Source organism: Colletes latitarsis, chromosome 4 (genome assembly GCF_051014445.1).
Source record: "Colletes latitarsis isolate SP2378_abdomen chromosome 4, iyColLati1, whole genome shotgun sequence".
NCBI lineage: Eukaryota > Metazoa > Arthropoda > Insecta > Hymenoptera > Colletidae > Colletes > Colletes latitarsis.
The window spans coordinates 39,161,752-39,185,383 of NC_135137.1; the positions used below are offsets into that span (position 1 = coordinate 39,161,752).

General features: G+C 32.3%; 4 protein-coding genes across 6 annotated transcripts; 1 reads left to right on the top strand and 3 right to left on the bottom strand.

The window, feature by feature from the left end:
- Nucleotides 1-3,288: 3,288 nt before the first annotated feature.
- Msbp (membrane steroid binding protein) lies at nt 3,289-6,489 on the bottom strand. Its single transcript, XM_076763395.1, has 4 exons — nt 6,333-6,489; nt 5,820-6,252; nt 5,150-5,299; nt 3,289-4,932 (listed from the first exon to the last, which is right to left on the bottom strand). Exons 2-4 carry the CDS (start codon nt 6,151-6,153, stop codon nt 4,763-4,765), a joined length of 654 nt encoding a protein of 217 aa, XP_076619510.1. The 5' UTR covers nt 6,154-6,252; nt 6,333-6,489; the 3' UTR covers nt 3,289-4,762.
- Nucleotides 6,490-7,098: 609 nt separating this feature from the next.
- On the bottom strand, nt 7,099-14,642 carry Oseg6 (intraflagellar transport protein Oseg6). 3 transcript variants are annotated; one of them, XM_076763241.1, is made up of 19 exons: nt 14,505-14,642; nt 13,938-14,317; nt 13,636-13,846; nt 13,440-13,552; nt 12,943-13,360; nt 12,392-12,625; nt 12,188-12,313; nt 11,818-12,115; nt 11,557-11,755; nt 11,398-11,495; nt 11,031-11,313; nt 10,729-10,957; nt 10,414-10,666; nt 9,868-10,328; nt 9,701-9,797; nt 9,419-9,625; nt 9,053-9,339; nt 8,901-8,977; nt 7,099-8,811 (listed from the first exon to the last, which is right to left on the bottom strand). In XM_076763241.1, exons 1-19 carry the CDS (start codon nt 14,517-14,519, stop codon nt 8,685-8,687), a joined length of 4,113 nt encoding a protein of 1,370 aa, XP_076619356.1. In that variant the 5' UTR covers nt 14,520-14,642; the 3' UTR covers nt 7,099-8,684. The 3 variants fall into 3 exon arrangements, with proteins under 3 accessions (XP_076619356.1, XP_076619355.1, XP_076619357.1); XM_076763240.1 differs by having other exon boundaries at nt 9,419-9,797; XM_076763242.1 differs by lacking the exon at nt 14,505-14,642 and having other exon boundaries at nt 9,419-9,797; nt 13,964-14,071.
- Nucleotides 14,643-14,760: 118 nt separating this feature from the next.
- Nucleotides 14,761-18,425, bottom strand: Znt49b (solute carrier family 30 member 9). The gene is made up of 11 exons (XM_076763254.1): nt 18,188-18,425; nt 17,522-18,015; nt 17,232-17,421; nt 17,073-17,155; nt 16,783-16,912; nt 16,573-16,711; nt 16,165-16,488; nt 15,646-15,858; nt 15,440-15,574; nt 15,261-15,374; nt 14,761-15,157 (listed from the first exon to the last, which is right to left on the bottom strand). Exons 2-11 carry the CDS (start codon nt 17,958-17,960, stop codon nt 15,113-15,115), a joined length of 1,812 nt encoding a protein of 603 aa, XP_076619369.1. The 5' UTR covers nt 17,961-18,015; nt 18,188-18,425; the 3' UTR covers nt 14,761-15,112.
- Nucleotides 18,426-18,597: 172 nt separating this feature from the next.
- On the top strand, nt 18,598-20,373 carry LOC143340878 (protein YIPF1). The gene is made up of 4 exons (XM_076763262.1): nt 18,598-19,108; nt 19,201-19,586; nt 19,657-19,837; nt 19,963-20,373. The coding sequence occupies exons 1-4, from the start codon at nt 18,907-18,909 to the stop codon at nt 20,136-20,138; spliced, it is 945 nt and encodes a 314-aa protein (XP_076619377.1). The 5' UTR covers nt 18,598-18,906; the 3' UTR covers nt 20,139-20,373.
- Nucleotides 20,374-23,632: the final 3,259 nt, after the last annotated feature.

Here is a 23,632-nt window from a genome sequence, read left to right on the forward strand (position 1 = left end):
TTTTGATCAAGATCTTTTGTTTCGATGCTAACAGATACATCTTTAATCTTACGGTTATCCAAATATTTTCTCGGTTTGTCAACATTCTTTTAGGGGTATTATTTGTTTTCAAATTGAGCACGGTTATTAAAGGATTCATCGTGTAAGTGATGTAAACCCGAAGAGAAAAAACTAAATTGCAATAGGGGGAAAGAAATCACGAAAATCTGTTGATAATCTCTAACCAAGTGTTACGTAACTACTGATTAACCAAAATGTTTTAAAGTGTTACAACGACACAGTAGTAATCAAGTTTGTTCACTTACAATTCATTTGGTTCGATTTTTGTTCGATTGACAGCTGACTCGTAATATCTTTTTGTTATTATTTCATATCGCGTGAAAATAGTCGTTGACTACAAGATTGCGGTATCTAACGAAACTGCGCACCGATCGTGTATATTTCTATGACCGAGTGGAAATAAAAATATCCACGAAGGGTGCATTGACCGATCTCTAACACAGGCCAATACATTAATCTGCTTAAAAACTTGTTCGAAGTTTGAAACACGAATTACCGCATATTCGTTTTGCATTTCGATTATTACAAAACCGAACAAGCTATTTTCACGCAGCCTTTGAGTCATTGTTATCACTGTTGGTGTCTGCCATGATAACGAACGCAGTTTTCGTAATCTCGCCTGTCGATACGATATGATTCCATTCTATATTATTTGTTATAATTATTAGTTCGATTCATTATTCATTTTATTATAAATAGTAATAAAAAATCAAAGATATAAGACAAATATTGAATTTTAATTGGTCATTAAAGAAAACTCAAGTATATATTGTTTCATATAAATCAATGAAAAATGTCTTGGTTATTTAATGCCAATTTATCGAATACGTACTCATGTAACAAAATAATTATAATGGGTTAAAGAAGCAAGGTCATGCCTTAAATTACGATAACTGCTATTGTTCATAATTCATGTCTCCCTTAATGTACGAAGACCATTTATCTCGCCGGTTACAATACTAACTAATTCATAATAGTAACAATAATTCTTAATAACATAATAATGGCAATGAACCGAAAGTATGAATCGTAAATGATTTCAATTTTAAATTGTAATCACTTCAAAATACTACGATATTATTGTAGTATCACTAAAATTACAGGAAAAGATACAAATCGTAAAACTTTAACTCAACAATTACCATGAGTTAGAGTGGTTGGGTGATTATGATCGAACTGTTTTCAGCATCGTTCATGCCAAAAAGATAACTATATAACAACGGAGATAAACGTTTTAGCGACTCACAATTATACATTATATCAACGACCCTAGTTCTGTTCCAATATCCGCCTTAGTATGTTTCGAAAGAACATAGGTTCACACTCGTAACTTCGATATAATCGTACTTATCGAAACCAATATGATACAATTGTCTATAAAAAGCATGCAAACTTAAAATGATTATCTTATCCAAGTTAATTTTAACTAATGTTTTTTATAAATGGCAAACATTATACATATACCTTATTTTGAAGGTAATAGAAGAATATGCCTCATTATATATATTTCGTTAAAATTCAATAGTTGCAATAATTATAAATCTTTTATTTTGTTCAAGCATGTATAAATGACATTTGGAAAGAAATTTAGTTTCTTATACTGTACAGGTTTTCACGTTTAAGTGAAACAATTATCCTGTACGAAGCAATACACGAATACACTGATGTATAACTAAAGTGGACCTTAATTTCGAAGGGACACAAATTCACATTATGTTTCGATTTATGAATTTCTGTTTCATTTCATGATAATCTCTCATAGTAATGTTGTTATAAAACAGATAAATTAAACATTAATAATGATTGTTAAAGGAAATTAACATTTTAGCAACAAAATAATATAGTTAAATTTTTATCCCTTTCAAAAGTTTTGTTCCGAATTTTTGTATAGATTTTAATTGGTTTTCTTTCCTAATGTATAATTTTTAACAACACATTTACGATTTTATATTTATCGAATGAGGAAATATTCTCTCAGATTTTCTCAAAGAACTAATCAAACGCCACGCAACTTTTACGCATTAGTACAGACATATGTTTATATTTACATGCTTCACAAAATAACTTGTATCGTACAAAAATGTTTATTCATTGTCAATTTCAACGGCTATACCTGAACTTAAGATTGTAGCAAACTATTGATTATTTAATAATGGACATTTAACAGCATTGTACAACATACAAACTAATAAAATAAAACCGAGATTTGATTTTAATAGAAACAATTTCTAACGGTAGATACGAAATCAAAATTGTTATTTAATAGATTCTTGTATGAATTATCATCGATATTTTATAGATCAATCACGTATTTTCAATATTTAGAAATACGCGGGTATTATACTTACAAGGAGGATGGGACAAACTAAGTACAAATGAGTGAAAGGACTTGTTTGAAAGGAACATTTTAATATGAACAAAAATTATTATTATCTTTTGGTATCATGATATCTAATAACAGAGTACCCAAAACCTTCACCTTACAAACTGTCCACTCGCTCTTCTGTAATAACAAAAAGTACAATTGAATAACAATACATAACACTTTTTACAAATAATCTTATATGAGATTCCTACTAACCAATATATGTAATAATTAACATAGAATGATGTAAAATTTGAATCATTTCATTTAACAAAGGAAATGCAACAATATGCTTTGACATAAAATAATATTTTTCATATAATATAAATGTTAAATATCTTGAAATTATACGATGTAAAATTTGTTATGTTTGATCAACTATTTGATCTTAACTTTAATCTGAGCAGTTTTTTTTATATAATTCAGTGCAATAAATATATAAAAAATATTTGTTAATTTTATTATTCAAGATTAGAAAATGAATAGAATTGACAATGCAAATGCTTGCAAAGGACTCAGTCTCTTGTTATATGTTGATTGTATCAATGAACGAGATTGAGTGAATGATAGATATTGTAAAAAGAAATGCATATTTCTCTTCAACGATATCGCTTGTTGAAATTTAAAATTCATTAAAGTATCATTATAGATAAATAGGACATATTAATTACTTGAAATAATCATAAAATAGATTATAAATATTTCAGTTTAACAGGAATGATACAGAATCAATCTGACTTATCTAAACTGAAAATATTTCCATGTAGTTAAAATCATACACATATTAAAATTTGACAAACTACATGCAAATTTTCATATAAATTACAATAAAATGGTTCTTATTTTTTATAGTAACTCACAAATTGATGAAAACAGTTTTTATTATACAATAAATGTTACTCTCTTCAACACAGTTTAAAAATACGCATTTTGGAAGAAATCGAATTAATAACTTAGTTCAAATTGAAACGAACTATAAATATCAATTTATTACAAAAATTGTATGTAATTAAATTATTATTAAAATTGAAATAATTGCACAAAATAATTAAAACACTTAAAGAATGCATGCATATTAAAGTTATGTAACGCATGTTTACAAGTAACCAAATAAATGCAAGCTCTGTTACTTTCTACAATTTTAAAAAGATTTCGATAAATAACCATATGGTAATAAATGGGCTTTAATCTTACTATTACTACAAATGTTAGCAATTATCAAGAAATCCCCATTTTTAAATAATAATTTACACGAGCATGTTAAAATTTTCAATAAGATTACAAAATATACCACCATTTTTAATCATGTAAACAAGACTAGTGTAAACGTTTATCTCTATAAACTTTCAGATTGAATTTTAATGTAATTTTGTATTAAAGAAGCATTTTCAAAATTAGTACTTTCATACTTCATCCATATCTTTATACAATGATTTCGGTATGATTTTTTGATGAAATTGCCCAAGATATAAAATAAGTATGAATTAGAGTTTTTACTTGTTTAATAGATTGTATCATTTTTTCTTTTCAAAAAGTATTTTTATGCCAAGAATTATTGTATGCTTTTTTCATATAGAGTAGTGCCCACTTAAGTGACCGCATTTTTGCCCACTTAAGTGTCCGCGGTTATCTCCATAAATTCTTGGAATCCAAGCGCTTCGAACATCGAGCGTAACTTGACGCCGGTCATTATCGATACATTGTATATATGGTTTCGAGTGCCAGCTATTGTATCTCACTCGCACTTATCATCTTTCCTTACCTTCGTTGAATTCTGAGAAGTAACCATGCCCACTTAATCGACCACGGCCGGTCCCGAGCGTGGACACTTGAGCGGGCACTACTGTAAGTATGCAGAGTCCTGCATTAATTTTAAATATAACACCATTCTATTAAAATTTATAGATATCAATACATATATTGTATGTATTCAATATTATGTGGCAAACTATGAATGACAATATAAACAAAGATCTTTAATAATGGAATATAGTTGAAAAGTTATGTCTTAAGCCTAGTGCCAGTTTTAAGGATCATTACGAAATCTTTTGTACACATATAAAAACATTTTACCATACAAGTGTTCTTATTGTTTGGAAAATTACATATTTAAAAAAAGGCTTTGCATTTAATACCAGTTTTGAACATTTACATACTTCTAACTTGATCGAAAGATACCACTTTACTTTTTATTTTAATATCATTGTTATGTAGCAAAATATCTAGTTGAATATCCAGAAATATTTCCATGAGCCATGATTTTAAAAGTTTCTTTAACAATGGTATGTGCGCAATATTCTTTTGAAATTGTTTGGCATTTGATACATAATCAAGTGGTCAATCATCCTTGGTTTTTGCATTAGTTGCTTGATGATCAGACTTTGTTTCACTTTCTGGTTGTTCAGATTTTGATTCAGTCTCTTGCTGACTACCTTCATCTTCTTCATCAGTATAACTGGTAGGAGCTTCACCAGGTTTCAGCAGTTTTCCAACATAATCATACTTCTCTGAAATGAAAAATAATTTGTTTAATAATTTAGTAATTATTCTATGTTTTATTGTCAATTACATTCAAAACTTATAACTGTAATTTTAAATCATGTAGATTACAATTCAATATGCATAGATCTATTACATGTATGTTATATTAGAATAATGTTTATTGTAACATTTTATTTAATGAAAGTTTTAATATGTATAATTGCTGAAATATGTATAACTTACCTTTAAATTGCTCCTCCCATTCTATCACAGAATTCATTTCTGTAGTATTCAAGTCACTTAGGTCATCATATTCATCTTTTGGTACCTCTATGGAAAATGTTGCTAAGCATCTACTAGCATCACGTCCACCAAATGCTGCATATGGAGCACCTACAACAAAATTAATTAAAATTAATTTAAAATCCATAGTAATGTCATAGTAAGTACTAAAGACCATGTAGTTGCAAAACTAAGATTAAATTTGTAACACGTAATAAGCGATAAATATAATCGTAATTGACTAGTTTATTTAAACACATTATCCACTTTGGAGTAGTTACACAGCATTTCTCACGATTATGTATTACATACACGCGTAATAAACTTACGCGTAATACGCATAAAACTACACGCGTAATTAAAATGTCAAATTTATCGACATACTGTTATATCACAACTTTTAAGAATTCATTATCACGATCTCGTGATTGTGAGTTTATTTTTGCATAATTGCCGGGTTTTAGATAAGCGACGTTCGATGGAAGGCAGCGCGAAATAATTAAGAATGATATTGAATTCACCGAGGTAAGGACAATGTAGTAGTAATTGTGAAATAATCGTGCGTGCAATGAAGAAAATACGTCCGACGGTCGCGTAAAAAAATGTCATAGGAAAAAGATTGAAACCTTACCGGGTCCATAAAATCTGGCACCACGGGTACAATCGTAAACGCTACCGTTGACAGCAACCAATATTCGTCCGTCTGATTCTGTGCCATTGTATTTTTTCAATTCTTGCACTGTAAAGTCACGTCGTAGTTTCGGCAATCTCTTTATTTCTTCCATAGGTTTCTCCGTCTTTGTCTTACTTTTAACGATTTTGTAAACCAACAAGGCGATTACGGCTACTAGAATCAGATTTATCGGACTCTTTACGATTTCCCCAACGAAACTTAGAATCAGTTGTTGGCTTTCTTGCCCGGTAGAAGTCGAGGTTGAACCCGGCAAGTCATTCTTTTCCGCCATTTTGACCAGCAGTTTGCGAGCGTGTCAAGGAATAAAATGTTTTCTGTTTACCGTCGATCAGCTTCGTTTGATGCGCGTTACCAAACGTTTAAAAAGAACCTCGAAACAATTTTTCAAAAAAATAAATTAAATTATTGAATTAACTTGTGTACAACTTAAAACGCGTACTACTGACTTACCGGCACTGATCGCGCTACTCGCACTACTCGCATCGTACTGGCATCAGTGGCATCTGTATTGTAGATTTTACAACGATGGGATTATATAGGCTGCCTCAAAATGGGTGATAAAATCGAAAAGAGGTGATACTCATAAAAAAAATAATTCAAAAACATACAATAAAACTCTGTTATATAATGCTTTGCCTTGACAACAGAAACAGTATTCGTAAACTCAACTTTTCAGTTCAATGGATTATGTTTGAAACGCATACTAAATATATTTACAATATGTAGAGATAGTAATATTTTAACTAAATGCATTATTTTCTTGCCAAAACTACTAAAGATTTAGAACATTGGAATCTTTTTGCATTGTAGTTCTTATTTTTTATACATACATATATGTCGATGCAAATTACATATCCTACTACTAACAAGAGAACTTCGACAATTCGAAAATTCCATTTTTTTAAAAACTGTGTAAGTTTGTTGAGAACCTTATGAGAAGTTTTTAACTATTTTTATTATCGGTCATAATTACACCTCCATGCGTAAATAGGTGTTTCTCTTTTTATCTGTATATCTTTAAAACTATAGTAACGATAAACAAAAGGTTAAAATAAAAGCTTAATACTTTTTTATGTTTTCTAAGAAAATGCTATTAAAACAATACGAATTTTTGATTGAAATAAAAAGATTCCCTCTTGAGAACAATTATATCTACATGATATAATTGATAATGCATAAAATAACAGATGACGCATCGTTCGAAGTGCAACAGGGATGTGCAAGATGCACATACCAGTTAAAGTTATTTACAAACCATGTTGTTTGATAAGGTTAACATACCATCTTCATTTATAATGAGGTTTCAACGAGATGAAATATTCTAATTATTTTACGCGTCGATAGTGGGGAATCGCTTTATTTAAACCTAAAATCGTTTCCTTTTAATAGTGTCTCTTTAGAAAGCAAACAATCTATTAAATTCGTATTCTAACCATTTTTGTGTATCTACTGTGGATCTAAAGATATAGGTATAGATAAATGAGGAATTATTTATCTTCACATAAAGGGTGTTTTCACCCTGAAGGAACGATCTGTGTGACCGATAATAAAAATAACTCAAAATTTCTCTTTTTGAATTATGGGGTTGCTGAACTGTTCTTATAAGTTACCTAGACTGGAGTGTGTTGTTTTGTATGTTTGATGCAATACTTTGCAAGTAAAAAATGTAATCTAAAAACATTGATAACTTTGACATTCTTCGGTTACATCATATGTGAAAGAAGTGATAGTCGTAAGTATGTACGTATTGAACAAACTTTAATATTATTGTTACTATTAAAATAAAAACTACATTTACGTCATAAGTACTTCTGAACGTTGATAATAGTAACGTATTTGATCGTAATTCGAACAAAATTCGTCGTGCGATATGCATAAACCTTAATGAAAGATCGGTATGAATAAAAATGGTATGAAAATTGTTTTATTGTAATGTAAGACGACACATGTTACTAATTGTTTATCAATTAATTCAGTTTATTTCTTCAAACGAATGGTTCTCAATGGTTATAAACGTGAAACTATTACAGATTCCAATCTCGTACTCGCACGAATTGAATTTATTTTAACAAAATCAATATATTGAAATTAATGCGAATTAAACGATCGCGAAAGAATTGCGTTAATCAGTAACATTTTAAAAGAAATCTAGATCATTTGTTTAAATATTAAGTCGTAAAATTTAATGTGTCATTATTTAGTTTCAATTTTTCAAAGTCATGCCGTGTTGTCATTCTTCCTGTACGTGTTGCGATCAGTTATGATGTGTTTGTGCAAGAATTGATATGCGAGTTTTAAGTGAAGCGTACTATGTTAGGTGTCGCTTTTACTTCGCATTATATTTTCACGATATTTATGATTCAATTAGCTTTCCCGAAATTGTACGCAAAGGAATTTTTATAAGTTATATAACGTGCAAACGTTCATATCTAGTAGACAAATGATTCCAATATAAAGAATGATAATAATAAAAAGTGTCGCAAATGCGACAGCGATGATAGAATTGAGTGAATCAATAATTACTTGAGACTAGTTTATTTAAGACAATACTACATATTATATTTCTATACGTGAGCATTGTTTGACTCGTGCACAAGTTTCATAGATGCTCTATGACTAAACTACTTGTACTTAGTTGCATTGTACTCATATTGGACGGCACCGTTTCATAAGAATAATTCGATAATTATACTTTGCATTTGTAACGAAGTATGCTTATCCATATCGTATAATACATTTTCGTAATTAAATGAAAATATTGGTTCAAATTCGAAATCGATATACACGTATAAATAAAAATGATTAAGCCTTCCCTGAAACTTTTTCATCTTGAAAATCAAGATAAGGATGAATGTTAAGAGTTGACGAAATTGTGTTCACGTCTACTTTTTCCGAACACATTGGACATGTTCCTTCATACTCGACGATCCTGATGTAATGAAGTATGATAAAATTATATATTATTTAATAGACTTATATTTAATATAAAATGACACACATATATATATATGTATATACCGTATAAATTCACTTCTTATGGCAGGAAAATCACATTGGGGACATGTTGTGAAATCATCTTCAACAATATGTCGTCCCTAAAAGTTATCCCATATTTAAAAAGGAATACATTATATTTCATAATAGATATAGAAGTATTGATGAAAACTAACTGTAGCTATACAAAAAGGTATCGCATTTTTGCACTTATCACAAGTAATCTCTGTTTCAAGTAGTTTACTTTTGCAATAAGGACATGGAGTTAAAGGTTCATCTTCAATTTCGTTATCTTTTGATTTTGGTGGTTTCCTCACAATTGCTTCAATTTTTTTACTGTACTTAGCATCAATTTGATTTCTGTATTCTGGACGCATTAACATAGCAGCAAAATTAAACGCCGCATTTTTTAATCCAGCTCTTTGACATTCTATTACAGTAGAAGTCAAAATTGGAACAATATCTAAAATAATATTTTTATTGCAATAAGTCTATACCACTTTTCATGTTATTGCAAACTACTTCATTTTTTGTTTACTAACGTGATGGAAATTTCGAAATATTGTTGGCTACTCTAATTAACATGCGAGCACCGCGCAAATGATCATTTTTTTTTACATGAAGTCGTACAAGGATATACGAATGCAAAAGTCTTAAGTTATTTTGCATCTCTAATGGTATATTGATCTTATTTCTCTTTAATTCTTGATACATACTAAACAGAACATCGTGAGCATTTCTGTAATTTCCTGAAAATAATTTATTACACGATACACGCTGTTCTTGAAAATGATATGATAAATAAATACACCATAAAAACAAACCATTCGTTTGTTCTTCGTTTGCAATTATGATTGCTGTCTTTGCAGCTTCTCTATATTGTTTTCTGGCCATATAGAGTCGAAATAGATATTTTGGATCCTATGAAAATATAAATATGTAATAAAAAATTATTACCTTGTTATATATTGTTACAAGGTCGTAATGCTACCTTTGGTAATCCGTCTCCATCCAATAAGAAATCTATTAGTTGATTCGCTAGTTTATCGTCTTTTGAGGAAGCGACTGTATCGATAGCTAGTGTGAAAACCTCATTTTCGTCTGCCATTAATTGAGCAGCTTTCAATAAATGTCGTAATGCCTTTTGATATTCTTTAGCGTGAAAATAATATTTTCCTGCCAAAAGATTATTTTTTTGAGACTCGAAATGCATTGCAAGACTTCTAAAGTCTTCCTTCCGTGCGTTGCTATCGTCAACTGTATTTATCAAAATTTCTCCATACAATTCCATTTTCCCATGTTGATTGGCTAACTGAAAAGCTTCGTCGTGACAAGTCGATAAGATTAAAAACTTGATCGCTGAATTATAATCGTTCATTTTTTGAAAATATTTTGCAACCATTTTGGCTCCTTCTATACTTTTAGTTTGCTGTACCACTTCCACACTTCGCGCTATAAATATACAATTATAGTACATACTTAAAACGTGATTGAATTAAATGTACTATATAAAATGTTTTAACAATAATTAAATTACCAGGATTGTTTAAATATTCCAGATTAATTCTTATTATATTTTCGTAATCTTTTGCCGTCTCGTATGCTTTAGCTGCTTCTTCATATCTGCCTTCAGCTTCTTTGGCTTTTGCATATTGTATACTAATTTTGGAAGATGATACTTGTGGCAAAAGTTGTCCAACTTTCTGCCAATTCTTTAATTTTATATATGCAGATGCTGCTTTGTCAAAGTATTCAGTTTTTTCATATAATAATGCAGCTTCGTTAAATTGCTGTAAAAGTATGTAAATTGTAAAAGCACATATATAGATTGTGTATGTATGATTACACATACCTTCATTGATTCTAATATTTCTGCACATTCTTTTCGCAATTGCCTCGAACTTTCGTTGTCCATTGCTAAGCTCACTCCTCTTCTACTGTCACCACATCTTATAGACATTCTTGCAATTCCGGCAAGACACAGATTACGATGGTGTGGATTATGTACGGAGTTGTTAGACGAAGTATTATTATCTACCAATCCACGTTCATAGTTTGTTAAAGCTTTTGGATAATTACCTCTGAAAAAACAAAATGCAATCTTTCATATTTTTCAAACATACACAATTTATACATTGTATATAAAACTTTTACATAAATTCCAACTGCTGAGCATATTCTCTAGCGATGTAAGGAATTTCATCAGCTTTTAGTTTCTGCGCTAAATTCAGCGCTTGTTCCCATTGCATCAAGTCTCTCCTTAAATACAGTGCTTGCACTGGTTCCGAAGATTGCAAAAAAAATTGTTCTGCTTGATTATAGTCACCAAGTAAGATACATGCATGACCACATAATAGTGATAACTCATCTATATTTTCCATGTTTTGTAATGCCCAAACCATCGAAGCATCTTCTATATAACGATAGACGCGAATGGCTATAATAAAAAATAATTACTCAGGAATAAAATATTTATATAATCTATATATTTTTTATAGTGTATAATAATAACGAAATTTACCGAAATCAATGTTTAAGTTTACAATGGCACTTTCCCCTAACTTTAACCATGATTCTTTTTCATTAATTTTCTCGCAAGTGTTCCATGCTTGTTGAAATCTGAGATACAATAAATATGTATTTTATTTTCATCAAATTAATAGAAAACTCGAATATTTACCTTCTACACAAAATCTGATTCTCCAAAATTTCTTTCTTTTTTGTAGATTCCACAATATTCCCAATATCTTCGTGCGAAGATAATGTAATTTGAATAAATTTATTATTTATTGAGCTTAATGTTAATTCTCCGGAATACATTAATAACGGTAGTGTTTCAGACGGTAGTTTTGTTGTATTTATCCTAACGACTTTTGTACCTGTTTGCAAACCATTTTTAACATATTTACCGTAATTATTTTATTTTTCATTTTTGACCCACCTTCGATAAAATATTTTACAAATATGTACGTAACAATAATATTTTTATTGTATACGGCAAATATATTACGTTCCAAAATATTCTGATCCCAAATTATACCCTGTATGCAATCCGGGCAATCGGGTATTTGTAACACAATTTCTTGCATAGGATTATATACATAAGCATCAGATTTATTATCTATAAAACATAATTGTGTCCCATTTGCATCTAAATAGATTTCGTTTATACCCGTATTGTGTATATGTTCTATAGACTGATTGAAAACTTCAAGGCAAAAGTAGATTATGTGACCCATCTAAATATACCATAAATGTAGATTAGTCTGTTCATTATATGTTTAGACTTTTATACATTTTAAATAACTTACATCGCTAGCATAGATAAGAAAATCTGTACTAAGGGCATGGCACGTTATTCTAAAATCTGAAGCATTTAAGTCTGGAAACATTTTTGTGTCTTTTCCGTCTTTTGTTAAAGATTGATCAACTTTAATCTATAATAATATACATATAATAAAATTATTAATATATTTTGACATAAACTTCTAATTGTTTTTTATTTAATTTGCTACCATATGCAACTGCAATTTTCCATCAAATAAAACTGAGACATAGGTTTCATTCAATCGTATACTATCTATTGTTGCTAAATAATCTCGTTCGAAGTGTACAGTAGTATTATAAGGATTCTCAGATAAGTCCCAAAACAATGCTCTATTATTTAAACCCACTGCCACATGCATAGGTCCCACTGCTAATACCGATGGTTCTATTATAGTATTAATCATTATTGGTTCTGGTTTCACCTGGGAAGTAGTTTTAAATTTATGTACATAGCTTTATGTAGTCTGTTGCTTTTTTTGCTGTCTTTAATATTTGATATACAGTAGTGCCCACTTAAATGTTCGCGCTCGGGACCGGCCGCGGTCGTTTAAGTGGGCATAGTTACTTTTCAGAATTCAACGGAGATAAGAAAAGGATAAATGCGAGTGAGATACAATAGCTGGCACCCGAAACCATATATACAATGTATCGATAACGACCGGCGTCAAGTATCAAGTGGGGATAACCGCGGACATTTAAGTGGGCAAAAGTACGGTCACTTAAGTGGACACTACTGTACCTTGTCTAACATATAGAGATGTACTGCAACTTCTGTTAAACTAGTAAGTAAAGCTATTTTATTTCCACAAACGCTAAATAATTTCGGAATTTGTATTAAATAGACAAAAACGTTGCCAGTGTAAGTCACGGCTGCTATCATTGATCCATCCGTCGACCATTCTATTTTACTAATTCCAGTTTCGCCGCTTATTGTGATTAATTGTTCAGTTTCTTCTAAATTTTGCAGACTATGTATTTTTATAGTAGTATCTCCGCATGTAGCAATTTTTCCTATGACCTGACTTATTGCTAAGTCAGTTAAAGAATCTTTATGATTCTTAACTTGAAATAGTTCTTGTCCAACCTCTTTAATATGTGTAGATATTGCAGTAAAATGCCCAGTTTCAAAACCAACTAATATATAACCGTCGCCGTACCTGAATTTCCGTAGAAATTTTAATTATTGATAAATATAATAATTATTGTACTTAAATTCATTTGTATAATATACCTTACCATTTATAAGTTATAATGGGACCATAACGTTTTTGAAAAGCTAATTCAATAGGATTCTCTGGATCCAAAATATTATACAGGAACAATGTGGTTTTACTAATAATAAGAGATACCTATTAGGTAGCATAAAATTAATATTTTAAATACATAAGCGCGATAATAGTATGTTTGATAATAGTTAAAAAACGATTCATACTGTATTTTCACCCCCAATCCTATGATCCATCTTCATTTCATTAAACTGAATTTCAGATGGATCACCCTGTAGCGATATTTCGCGTCGTGTATCGCCGTCGCTAGTACTAATAGTTAAAACCTTGTCTTCACTTGCCAAAGCAAGAAGACCCTCATAAGACCAAGCACCACAAGTTATACGTTTTTTATGCTTTCCCAAAATTGGTATTCTCCTGTTTATTAACCAAAAAATCAATATATTTTCGTGCATGATAATATGTAAAAATATTCTATGCTAATTACTAAAGAAGTACAATATCATACTTAGCATTTATATGATCGTAAAGTACCAAATTTCCTTTCTGTGTTCCAACAGCTAATAAGCAATTTCTCTTTGCCCACATTATACATGTCAAGCCATCTCTTACACCAGCATCTATTTGTGACTTTTTCCCAGTTGTTGCATCCCATAATGTGATGGTAAAAGAATTTTGTGATATAATAGCCAATAAATCACCATCAGAATCCCATCCAAAACCAGTACACAAACCAGAAATCTGAATACGTTCTTGTAAATCTCCTTGTCTATCAAAAATAGCAACTGAAGAATCATAACCAGTTGTTGCTAAATGAGTACTATTACCAGGACGCCAAGTAATAAACACAGTACCAGTACCATGAGGTTGATATAACTGATAAAGGACCTACATTAAAAAATTTGACAGTTTAGTACATATTTCAAACAAGAAAATTCCTCTATTATGTACTTTGTAAAAACGTAAATACGTAAAGTATTTGGATAATAATAGTCTGGAATGATAACTCTTCCTAATAATGTGATAAAAAGGTGAATAAAGATTCCAATAAGAAGTATGTTAACGCATAACCTACCTTTTCAGTTGACATCTTTTAAAATGAAGGTATTTTAAGACTAATAGAAAAGGCTAATCGCCTAACTTTCTGTACAAATGTTGCAATGACGCATTGTCAAAGTATCGATTCATAAGGCGGTATTTTTTACGTGCAATAGTATATTCATCTAATCTGCCATGTTGTTTACATTTAGGTAGCCTGTCCGATCAATTTCAAATTGTTTGATGCTTTGTTGTCATGGGTTAGGTCTGGGTTAGTGATAGATTGCGCCACATGTTGATATTATTCTTTTATTTATTAAGGTATATTAAGGTACTCAATAAATAATAATCTGTTTATTGGATAGATAAATCATTATAAAGTATTGTAAAGGAGAAAGGGTAGACGGACTTTGTAACTGTTCCCTCATGCGATACGAATGAGTTTCACCAACTGTACAATTATGAAACATGAGATTCGAACTTATTCGCTTTATTTTTTTTTTCTGTTCATCAACGTAGACCCCTGTACTATCTCTATATAAATAACGCTGTTAATGCAACGCAAATTGCGTCATGATTATTAATACACATTATTTACATTAAAATTTGTTCCATGTATGCTTTTGTGTTCCAGTACAAAAGCGTTTACAAGATCTCCAGGTCGCAATGTCGAATCTCTGGATGTTTCTTCTATAAATACCATTAAAATACAAAAAACGTTACAAATTAGCACTAAGTGATAAGAAATTATAACCTCATAACAAAAAATATCGATGGGATCTTTGCAAAATACCTTTAATTTTAATTCCATCCTATCTATCTCTCCACCAACCATATCCACGATACCTTCACCATGTTTTAGAAGAAATGTCTCCACCTCGTCGATATTTTCCATAGTTCGTACTTCCTGGAAGTGCAACAATTTTCAGAATAGCGTGCCGATTCATAAAGGTTTCACAAAAGCTTCTGTACCTCCAACATTGCAACAATATCGTTTTTATCAAGGTAGCACCTCGTTAATTCTTTTCCATCAAAATCGATTTCGGCCTTGTATCGAACTAAATTATTGCCCATATCGATACCTTTAACATCGTAAATAGCTCGAACCTGATAGGCAGTTAATCAGTAGAAAACTTTTTATTTCTATATTCATAGTAATACAAATAAGGGAATATTACCATTATGTCTGATTCTAATTCTGTGTTTATCTTATCAAGATCTTCTTGAGATATACTTCTCCCGATTAAAGCAGCAGTATTTGTCTTAATTATAAACGCTGCTACTCCACCAAGAAGAAAACCACCCAATATGGACCCGATAGCATCATACATTGAATTTCCCGTGTAAGAAGTTAAACTCATGCAGACTGTTGCGGTAGTAATACCGACCACCTATTATTTTTAAAATAACATTTATAGCGAAATACAGTAGTACCCACTTAAGCGTCCGTGCTCGGGGCCGGTTTCTCAGAATTCAACGGAGATAAGGAAAGAGGATAAGTGCGAGTGAGATACAATAGTTGGCACCCGAAACCATATGTACAATGTATCGATAACGACCGGCGTCAAGTTATGCTCGACACGCCGCTTGGCTTCCAAGAATAACCGCGGACGTTTAAGTGGGCAAAAATGCGGGTACTTAAGTGGGCGCTACTGTATTCGTTCGCGTTGAGTTTGCTTTAGTTACTAAATATTTACAGATGCAAAATCTTCCAGAAGCACGACATTTACAGAAGGATCTTGTCCTCCTAATACGTATTCTTTAAATGTTCGCTGCTTTTCTTCTGCTCCTTTTTTTATCGATTGAATTGCCACTAATAACGTCGCTCCCTCAGATACTAAAGAACCACCTAGGACACAATATGCCCAGTAGAATGGTTCTACCAGTGACGGATTTATTAGGCCATGAATTCCGTGATAAATTGATAAACCAGCACCAACGCAGAAGATACCAACACCGGATATTAAAGACGAAACGTATTTCATGTTTGTGTATCCATATGGATGATCAGGATTAGGATTCTGAAATATTTTACATAAATTAAATATTCAGGCATTTTTTATCTTAACTGCATGTATGTAGTACGAATTCGTGCATACACTTACTTGTACAGATTTATAAATTCCATATGCCAATATTAATTGATTACAAGTATCTGCAGCCGAATGTACGCATTCCGCAAACATACTATGCGAGCCAGTAAAGACACATGCGCATAGTTTGCACAAGAAATTACAAGCATTGCTGGATAAAGAAATAATTTATTAGTTAAATAACGAAATTTCATTAAACGCTGGTAAGACGACAAAACTTACATTACAATTGCAGTTAAAACCACTTTACCAGATCTTCCAAAAAGACCTTCTTGTTCTTGAATGAATTCGGTTGTTTTGCTGCCCATTTCTCGCCTATAATCTCTCAGTCTTCGTTTGACGGTAAATATATCTAGGACGAAAAGCAGGTTGCAATGTTTATACCAGTTAGTTTATGAAGAAGATATTCATGATAATAAAATATGCAACAATTATTCCTGTAAAATTTATTTTCAATCTCAATTTAAAGTATTTCGAAAATTATGTAGTACAAATAGATACATTATCCTTACTTTGCTGATACGTTTTTTGTTCAAGTTCCTTTTTTAGTAGCTTCTTTGTTAAGGCTTCACGTGATCCCCACACTTCCAATGCTCTAAAAATAAACCAAGTTTACTGAATATTAATACGAAATTTGTATAATCTTAAAATTAGTATTAACATCATTTTACTTGGCTTCAACATCTTTTCTCCAATAAACAGTTATTGGTGGTTCAAATTCGTATGGCGATCTTCGTTTTGTCTTTGGTAAATTTTCAAGATCTGAAGGCTTCAATAAAAAATCAGACATAGCTCTAACTGGTGTGATAAAGTTACGCTCTAAAGACTGTGTACCTCTGTCAACTTTCATTTTCTTTTTTACTAAAAAAAACGATTTAATACAAAGGACAATTTGAATAGAAATCAAAGAAACAAAAGACTTAATAAAAAAGGTCATCCTTTATATAAACATTTGTTATACCTTCTACTGTATGATCTTGTTGTTTCTGTTTATTACTTTGATTATCTACAGTAGAAACAGGTTTGACATCTAATTTTCTTTCTTTCAATTGACCTAAATTCTCTTCTTTTAATTCTATTATTGTATGTTGTGATTGATCCTCTGGCTTTTTAACCAGGTTCCCAGATTTGTCTTTCTGCATCTTTGCAACAACAGAAATTGACCTTGTCATTGTAATTAGTATCCATTTCCATTCTTCTGAATGCCCCCTTATTTTGGTACCAAAAATCTCCTGACCGTACGTAATAATGCTTAACTTGCATTTTGTATTATGATTGTGTGTTAACAAAGTACTGGCACACCTCTTAGCATATCCTACTTGAAAAATGTACAAACAATCGTTATTATAGCGGCTAGTATTATAAAGGAGTCTCAGTAGTTTGGTAGATCGTTGTATCATTGTTCCAATACGTGGTCGCCGCCAACACAATTTCGCGAGACCAGTATCACCTAACCTGTTAAACAATAAATAATACTCAGCTACCTTTACAAATAACAATTATTCTCATATGTAACACCGCGATTAATAATTTTATTGTCAATATACAAAACTAAAGCAACGAAAGTTTGTATACTTCCAGGAAAAGTACGCGCCTAAAAGCAAACAATTTCAAAAGTATACTTTACCTTTTTTTATAAATCTACTGATCTTACAAAATGGAATACATTGTTAATAAATGTTATAATGAAAGACTGGCTCGGTATTAGACTGTGTTTAAAATAATTCTTGCGTTTGTGTTGTTCGAACTGTCAATCCGAGTCGATCAACTGCTACCGCTACCACATAACTACATACGAAGGGTATAGGACAGTGAGCTTCGGAGAATCGAGGAAGAGGACGAGTGTCAGTTTGTCTTTGTCGACTCTCCGAGAAACTCTACAAGTTCACGTATACGTGATCTGATATAGGATAGTATATACCATAATTTGATAAATCATGAATCAGATACAATATAGATCTATCATCCAATGCATTTTCGTGTCACAGTCGACGTTACCAATCCAGAAAAGAATACGATCACAGTGCAAAGAGAATGGCAGTAATTATAATTGAGTTTGGCGATCATTAATTATTTTAAACATAGCTACAATTGCACTTTTGCATTTATAAAGAGTACAAAATATGCAAACCGGACATTCAATGCGTTTTTCTGTTCTCGGTTTGCGGGAACCAAGATGGTTCGATTTATTCTATGGCTCGTCTGCGATACTAGCGATGATTTCTAGATGGTGCTGTTGATGACTGGATGATTATCAACCGAGTATGATAACACGTAAGTAGTTGTTATGTGTTATGTGTGTCTGCCAGTTGTCAAATTGACGAGAAAAGGTGTAAAATAGTAGCTATGGATGGAAGTCAAACGCAAGCTAACGAGCAACAGTTCATTTCCTTTCAAGATTTTCCTTCGATACATCACGAAGGGAACATTGGTCAGGCACAATTAAATGTCCATGCATCCAGTCATCAAACATTTAATAACCTATCCAATGACGCGACGGGCATCGGCATTATCGAGGATCTGCAAGGGATGCCCGATAAAAGCGAAGGTTTGACAATTTGACAATGATATTTTGAAGATATAAATTTAAGGTAGAAGACATTTGTACATTTTTTCCGAGTCGTGTTTTTCCTTCCTCAGATGCATTGCAACGTAGCTTTTGGACAATAGAGTATTATCAGAAATTCTTTAATGTGAACACAAATGATGTTGTAGAAAGAATCAAAAGATCTATGATTCCACATGGCAGTGAAAACTATTTAATTTCTCACATAAGACCTAATCCTGATCTCTATGGTCCATTCTGGATTTGTGTCACATTGGTATTTTCTATAGCAGTTAGTGGCAATTTGGCTGATTACTTGCAAACTGCCAATTCAGGGAAATATCACTGGAGGTATGAATTTCACATTGTATCATATGCTGCTACTTGTATATTTTTGTATGCTTGGCTGTTACCAATGACATTATGGGGTGCCTTGAAATGGACCACTAGCACAAGAGACACAGAAGAAGAATTAATCGAGGTTTGATGTTGTTCTTTTGTATTTACAGATAATACTTGTAATAATCTACAAAAAGATGCTTTTATTTCAGTCTTACACAACACCAGGCCTCTTAGAACTCCTGTGTCTTTATGGTTACTCTCTAGCCATCTATGTCCCTGTAGCCTTTCTCTGGACAATACAAATTGGATGGTTACAATGGAGTTTAGTAGTAATAGCAACTGCTTTGTCTGGTGGAGTTTTATTAAGATCTTTGATGCCTGTAATAGAAGGTAAAAAATCGCAGTATTCTTCCGAAATTGTAGTCCAATATATCGAAATATTGCTCGTGTAGGAAACTATTAATGAAATGGCTATGATGATGAAATTACCTGATAGAGAACTGGTCAATTTTTAGGGAAATATAGAATGATATATATAGCGGTAATTCTTGGGATGCATCTTTTGCTAGCAGCTGGATTTAGGATGTACTTCTTTCACGGACCGTCAAACACCATTGTTTCTTCCGCGATAAAAATTGTGCCAACCATTGCGCACGCGGAAGAAATTCATTCTATCAGCACTACAGAGTAACGATATCTCGAACCGATTCGAACGATATCTCGAACCCGTTCGCTGTTCGCTTGTAAACCGTCGAAAGAAGTTGTCTCGTCGGCTAATGTATCTGTTTCAGTAAAGACTGGCTGATGGAATCGAATCATACATGCTCGCTGACCACTAATTCCGTCTCCGTGAAAATAGAATTAGTATTTATACCATATCTGTGAATGAAAAATAAATGAAGATAACTGAAATTTGTGAAACATCAGGCACTAGTGTTTATTAAAAAGACATCACTCGGTCGACCCATATATTAATATTCCTGTGTGTCAGGGCAATATAGAAGGCCAACAAAGTGTCTGGTTGATTTATTTTCACAGCCCCCAATTCAATCCAGGGACGCGATACATATCAACGCAACACATATCATTTACAATCATACGAATCTCCATATTGTACGCAGTAATTGTTAATTAGTACTCGTAATACAATAGATAGTAATTGTTATTAGTTGTTAATACAATCGTACATAGTTCATCAATATTTGTTCTTTTTTTTTTTTGTTTTTGTCTCTTGGTTACAATTAACCAACGTGACAAAAGGCAACATTCACTTTGTAGTAATCGTAACGTTATTATCGTCGATCTATCAGTATATATGAATATGTACATGTACCATATGACAATAGTAACTTGCTCGCCGTTCAACGTTATTATATGTACAAAGAGTGCAACCATTGGCGTGTTGGCGAATATACGTATTTCAATTAATTCGAGGTTTCCGTAGGCGCTTATGTTATAGAAATTAAACGGGTGCATTGAAAAATACTACATTCGTTAAGAAAATTCATTGTGTCACGGTCTCGTGTTCGAAACTGATTGCAATTTGCCTTTTTTTCCACGATCTTATCGGAGCGATTCGCGAGACGCAACGACAGTCAAATTCAAGAAACATTTCGACGTCTACGAAATAGTCTTCCGTTTTACAAGCCTTGTCGATGTGAGCGTCGCGTCCACCATCGATGAGTCGAGCGCGTCTCTAGTAGCCTGCATTCCGTCGTTATTTACAAATCATGAGACCGGTTATCGTAAATAATCATAGTATTAATCGATCACGATATCTTTGTAATTTCTTTTTTTATAAATTAAAATAAATAACTCGATACGATATAAAAAGAATCGATCTATTGTTTCAATAACATTTAATACAACAAATATAGCAGTATGCTATCCAAATATTAGGCAACTGTAACGTATTTCAAAGAATGTTTAAACAATACAATTTTGGTAATCGGATTACCATGAAACACAAAAATTCTTCATGCAGCGTAATTTCAGTCGTTAGAAGAATCGGTATTCGCGACACAAGCTACCAGAAAATTTCTGCTCGAGCGCGAAAACCGGCGAGCGTTTTGACAACGATCAGAAACCGTCTAGAAACGTGTCTAAATTCATGGACTAGTGCTCACAACGACTTGGTCCAACGAGTTTATAAGATATTACAGTTAAAAATTGCGAATAGGCAGGAGCGATAACGAGTAATATAAATCTATGACAGTTTACGGAGTTACATGCTTTACAATTTTCTTCTTCTTTTAGTCTTGATCCTCTCAACGCATTTGCATAAATGTGTTCGAGCCTGCTAAACGAATCGAGGGTCTGTTAAATATAATAGTTTTTATTACCGTTATTTACAATAAATGCGTCGCCGGGCGTGTCTGTCGTTATTGTTATTATTATTATTATTATCGTTATCATTTAATACACATTTTCCTCTTCTATCTCGTTAGTGCAAACACGCATTGCTATTACAGAGACGTACGAATGGAAAATACGTACGTGGCATTTAAATATTACACACAGATAATAGTAATATTTACCCTGGTTTTATCAATTATTACAAGTATACATATATATATATACACATATACATATACATATTCATATACATACATACGTATATATACATACATAGTGTTTATAAATGATAGGACAAGCCGAAACATACAAATTCCTTATGCGAAAAATCTTTTGCCACTTCACGATCGGAGGCTTCGTTTTCGAAATGTAAGCAATTAATGTTTACTAACGTAATTCTCGACAGGCGCTATCTATATCCCAATCAGACTGTCGCCACTCACACACGGGAAACTCGTGTTCGTGACACTTTGCACACAAAAATTTTAAATGTTGTTAATATCTCGAAAACAAAGTCTCAGATTGCTAAATGGTAAGCGATTTTTCGATTTCTTTTTGCAAGAAGAATTTGCACGATTTGGTTTGTGCAATCGTTTTTATATACCCTGGTTTGTGGTGTGTGTGTACAGGTATATATTATATGTATATATGCATGTATGTATATATATGTATATAACAAATGCTCGAAAATGTCGTAGACTTTATACAATCGTTGACTATCGTCTTCTACCGTATTACGCGATATACAATAATTTCAGGTGATTATTCAGTCGCATGCTTAGACAGTACATGATCCGTTTTCTATTTCGAACTTGTTAGCTTCAAAGTTACAGTATCGCGATAATAATAAAGGTTGACGAGATTACTGTTCGTCGTATGAATTTAATTGATATCTCGACGATATCGCCGGCCGGTGAAAAACGAAACAATTTAAACGACAGACACGGAAACACAAGCGTTACTTTTCTCTTTCTATTAGCTTTTCCAAGACTGTTGCAACCGTATTTATTGTATTTCGCAGTTTCCTACGTTTACTTCACGCTTCTCTGTTTACGATTTCCCGTTTTCAGAGAATACTTTCGTATCGTGCCAGTTTATCGAAGGGCATCATGAAAAAATCGCCACACGTCGCAAGCTGTAGGAAGCGTGAATTTTGAAAAGTTTCTAAAATCGTTTTGCAACTGCTCCGGTCGTTTCTATCAGACGCGGTCGCGCTACATCTAACTGTTTAAATTCTCTATTCGGTTGAATTGGATGTCTTTTTGCAATCGAAAGAACAGTCTCGCTTCTTAATAACGTTTGCGAGGAACTTCTACTCTTGTTGTACTATCTAGGTGAACGGTACGTTTCACGAGAAATCGAGAACAAGTATGAATAGAAAGTCAAGTATCGTTTGATCCGGAAATCGCGGTTCTTGATGTTTCCAGCGCCCATTCCTTCGGAAATTGGCCTGAGAAGAATATTATAGCCATCGAGAATTTCGCGTAACCACACCGATATGTGTTTTCTTTTCTCACAGGAGAGCTTTGCAATTTTCATTTTTGAATCTTCTTCGATTGCTCGAAACGAATGTGGTTTCCGAATTACGTTTACTTTTAATTAGCGGCGTAAAATTGAACTCAATGTGCCGAAACTGAAGGTGTGCAGGATCCCGGAGAATTTTTGAAATTCCAGTTTGCAAAGTGTTAAATAAGCATGTGATTCATCGCGTTTCCGGTACTCGATATAATTTTAAGATGCTCTCTACACGGTGAGACTTGCATTGAAGTGTTTTGCGATAAGCGATGGGTTTGAGACTATTTACAGATCGCTTGTCGCGAGACATGCCTG

Excerpts from the sequence above, each read along its gene's own strand:
- Znt49b (XM_076763254.1), bottom strand. The coding sequence starts at position 17,960 with ATGATACAACGATCTACCAAACTACTGAGACTCCTTTATAATACTAGC. Across the intron at positions 17,422-17,521 it reads ACAAGATCATACAGTAGAAG|TAAAAAAGAAAATGAAAGTT; the intron begins GTATAACAAATG and ends CGTTTTTTTTAG. Across the intron at positions 16,913-17,072 it reads ACAAAAAACGTATCAGCAAA|ATATATTTACCGTCAAACGA; the intron begins GTAAGGATAATG and ends TTTTCGTCCTAG.
- LOC143340878 (XM_076763262.1), top strand. The coding sequence starts at position 18,907 with ATGGATGGAAGTCAAACGCAAGCTAACGAGCAACAGTTCATTTCCTTT. Across the intron at positions 19,109-19,200 it reads GATGCCCGATAAAAGCGAAG|ATGCATTGCAACGTAGCTTT; the intron begins GTTTGACAATTT and ends TTCCTTCCTCAG. Across the intron at positions 19,587-19,656 it reads CAGAAGAAGAATTAATCGAG|TCTTACACAACACCAGGCCT; the intron begins GTTTGATGTTGT and ends CTTTTATTTCAG.
- Oseg6 (XM_076763240.1), bottom strand. Across the intron at positions 12,626-12,942 it reads ATCTCTATATGTTAGACAAG|GTGAAACCAGAACCAATAAT; the intron begins GTACAGTAGTGT and ends ACTACTTCCCAG. Across the intron at positions 10,958-11,030 it reads GCTCAGCAGTTGGAATTTAT|AGGTAATTATCCAAAAGCTT; the intron begins GTAAAAGTTTTA and ends TTGTTTTTTCAG.
- Msbp (XM_076763395.1), bottom strand. The coding sequence starts at position 6,153 with ATGGCGGAAAAGAATGACTTGCCGGGTTCAACCTCGACTTCTACCGGG. Across the intron at positions 5,300-5,819 it reads TGCCAGATTTTATGGACCCG|GTGCTCCATATGCAGCATTT; the intron begins GTAAGGTTTCAA and ends ATTTTGTTGTAG. Across the intron at positions 4,933-5,149 it reads ATGGGAGGAGCAATTTAAAG|AGAAGTATGATTATGTTGGA; the intron begins GTAAGTTATACA and ends TTTTCATTTCAG.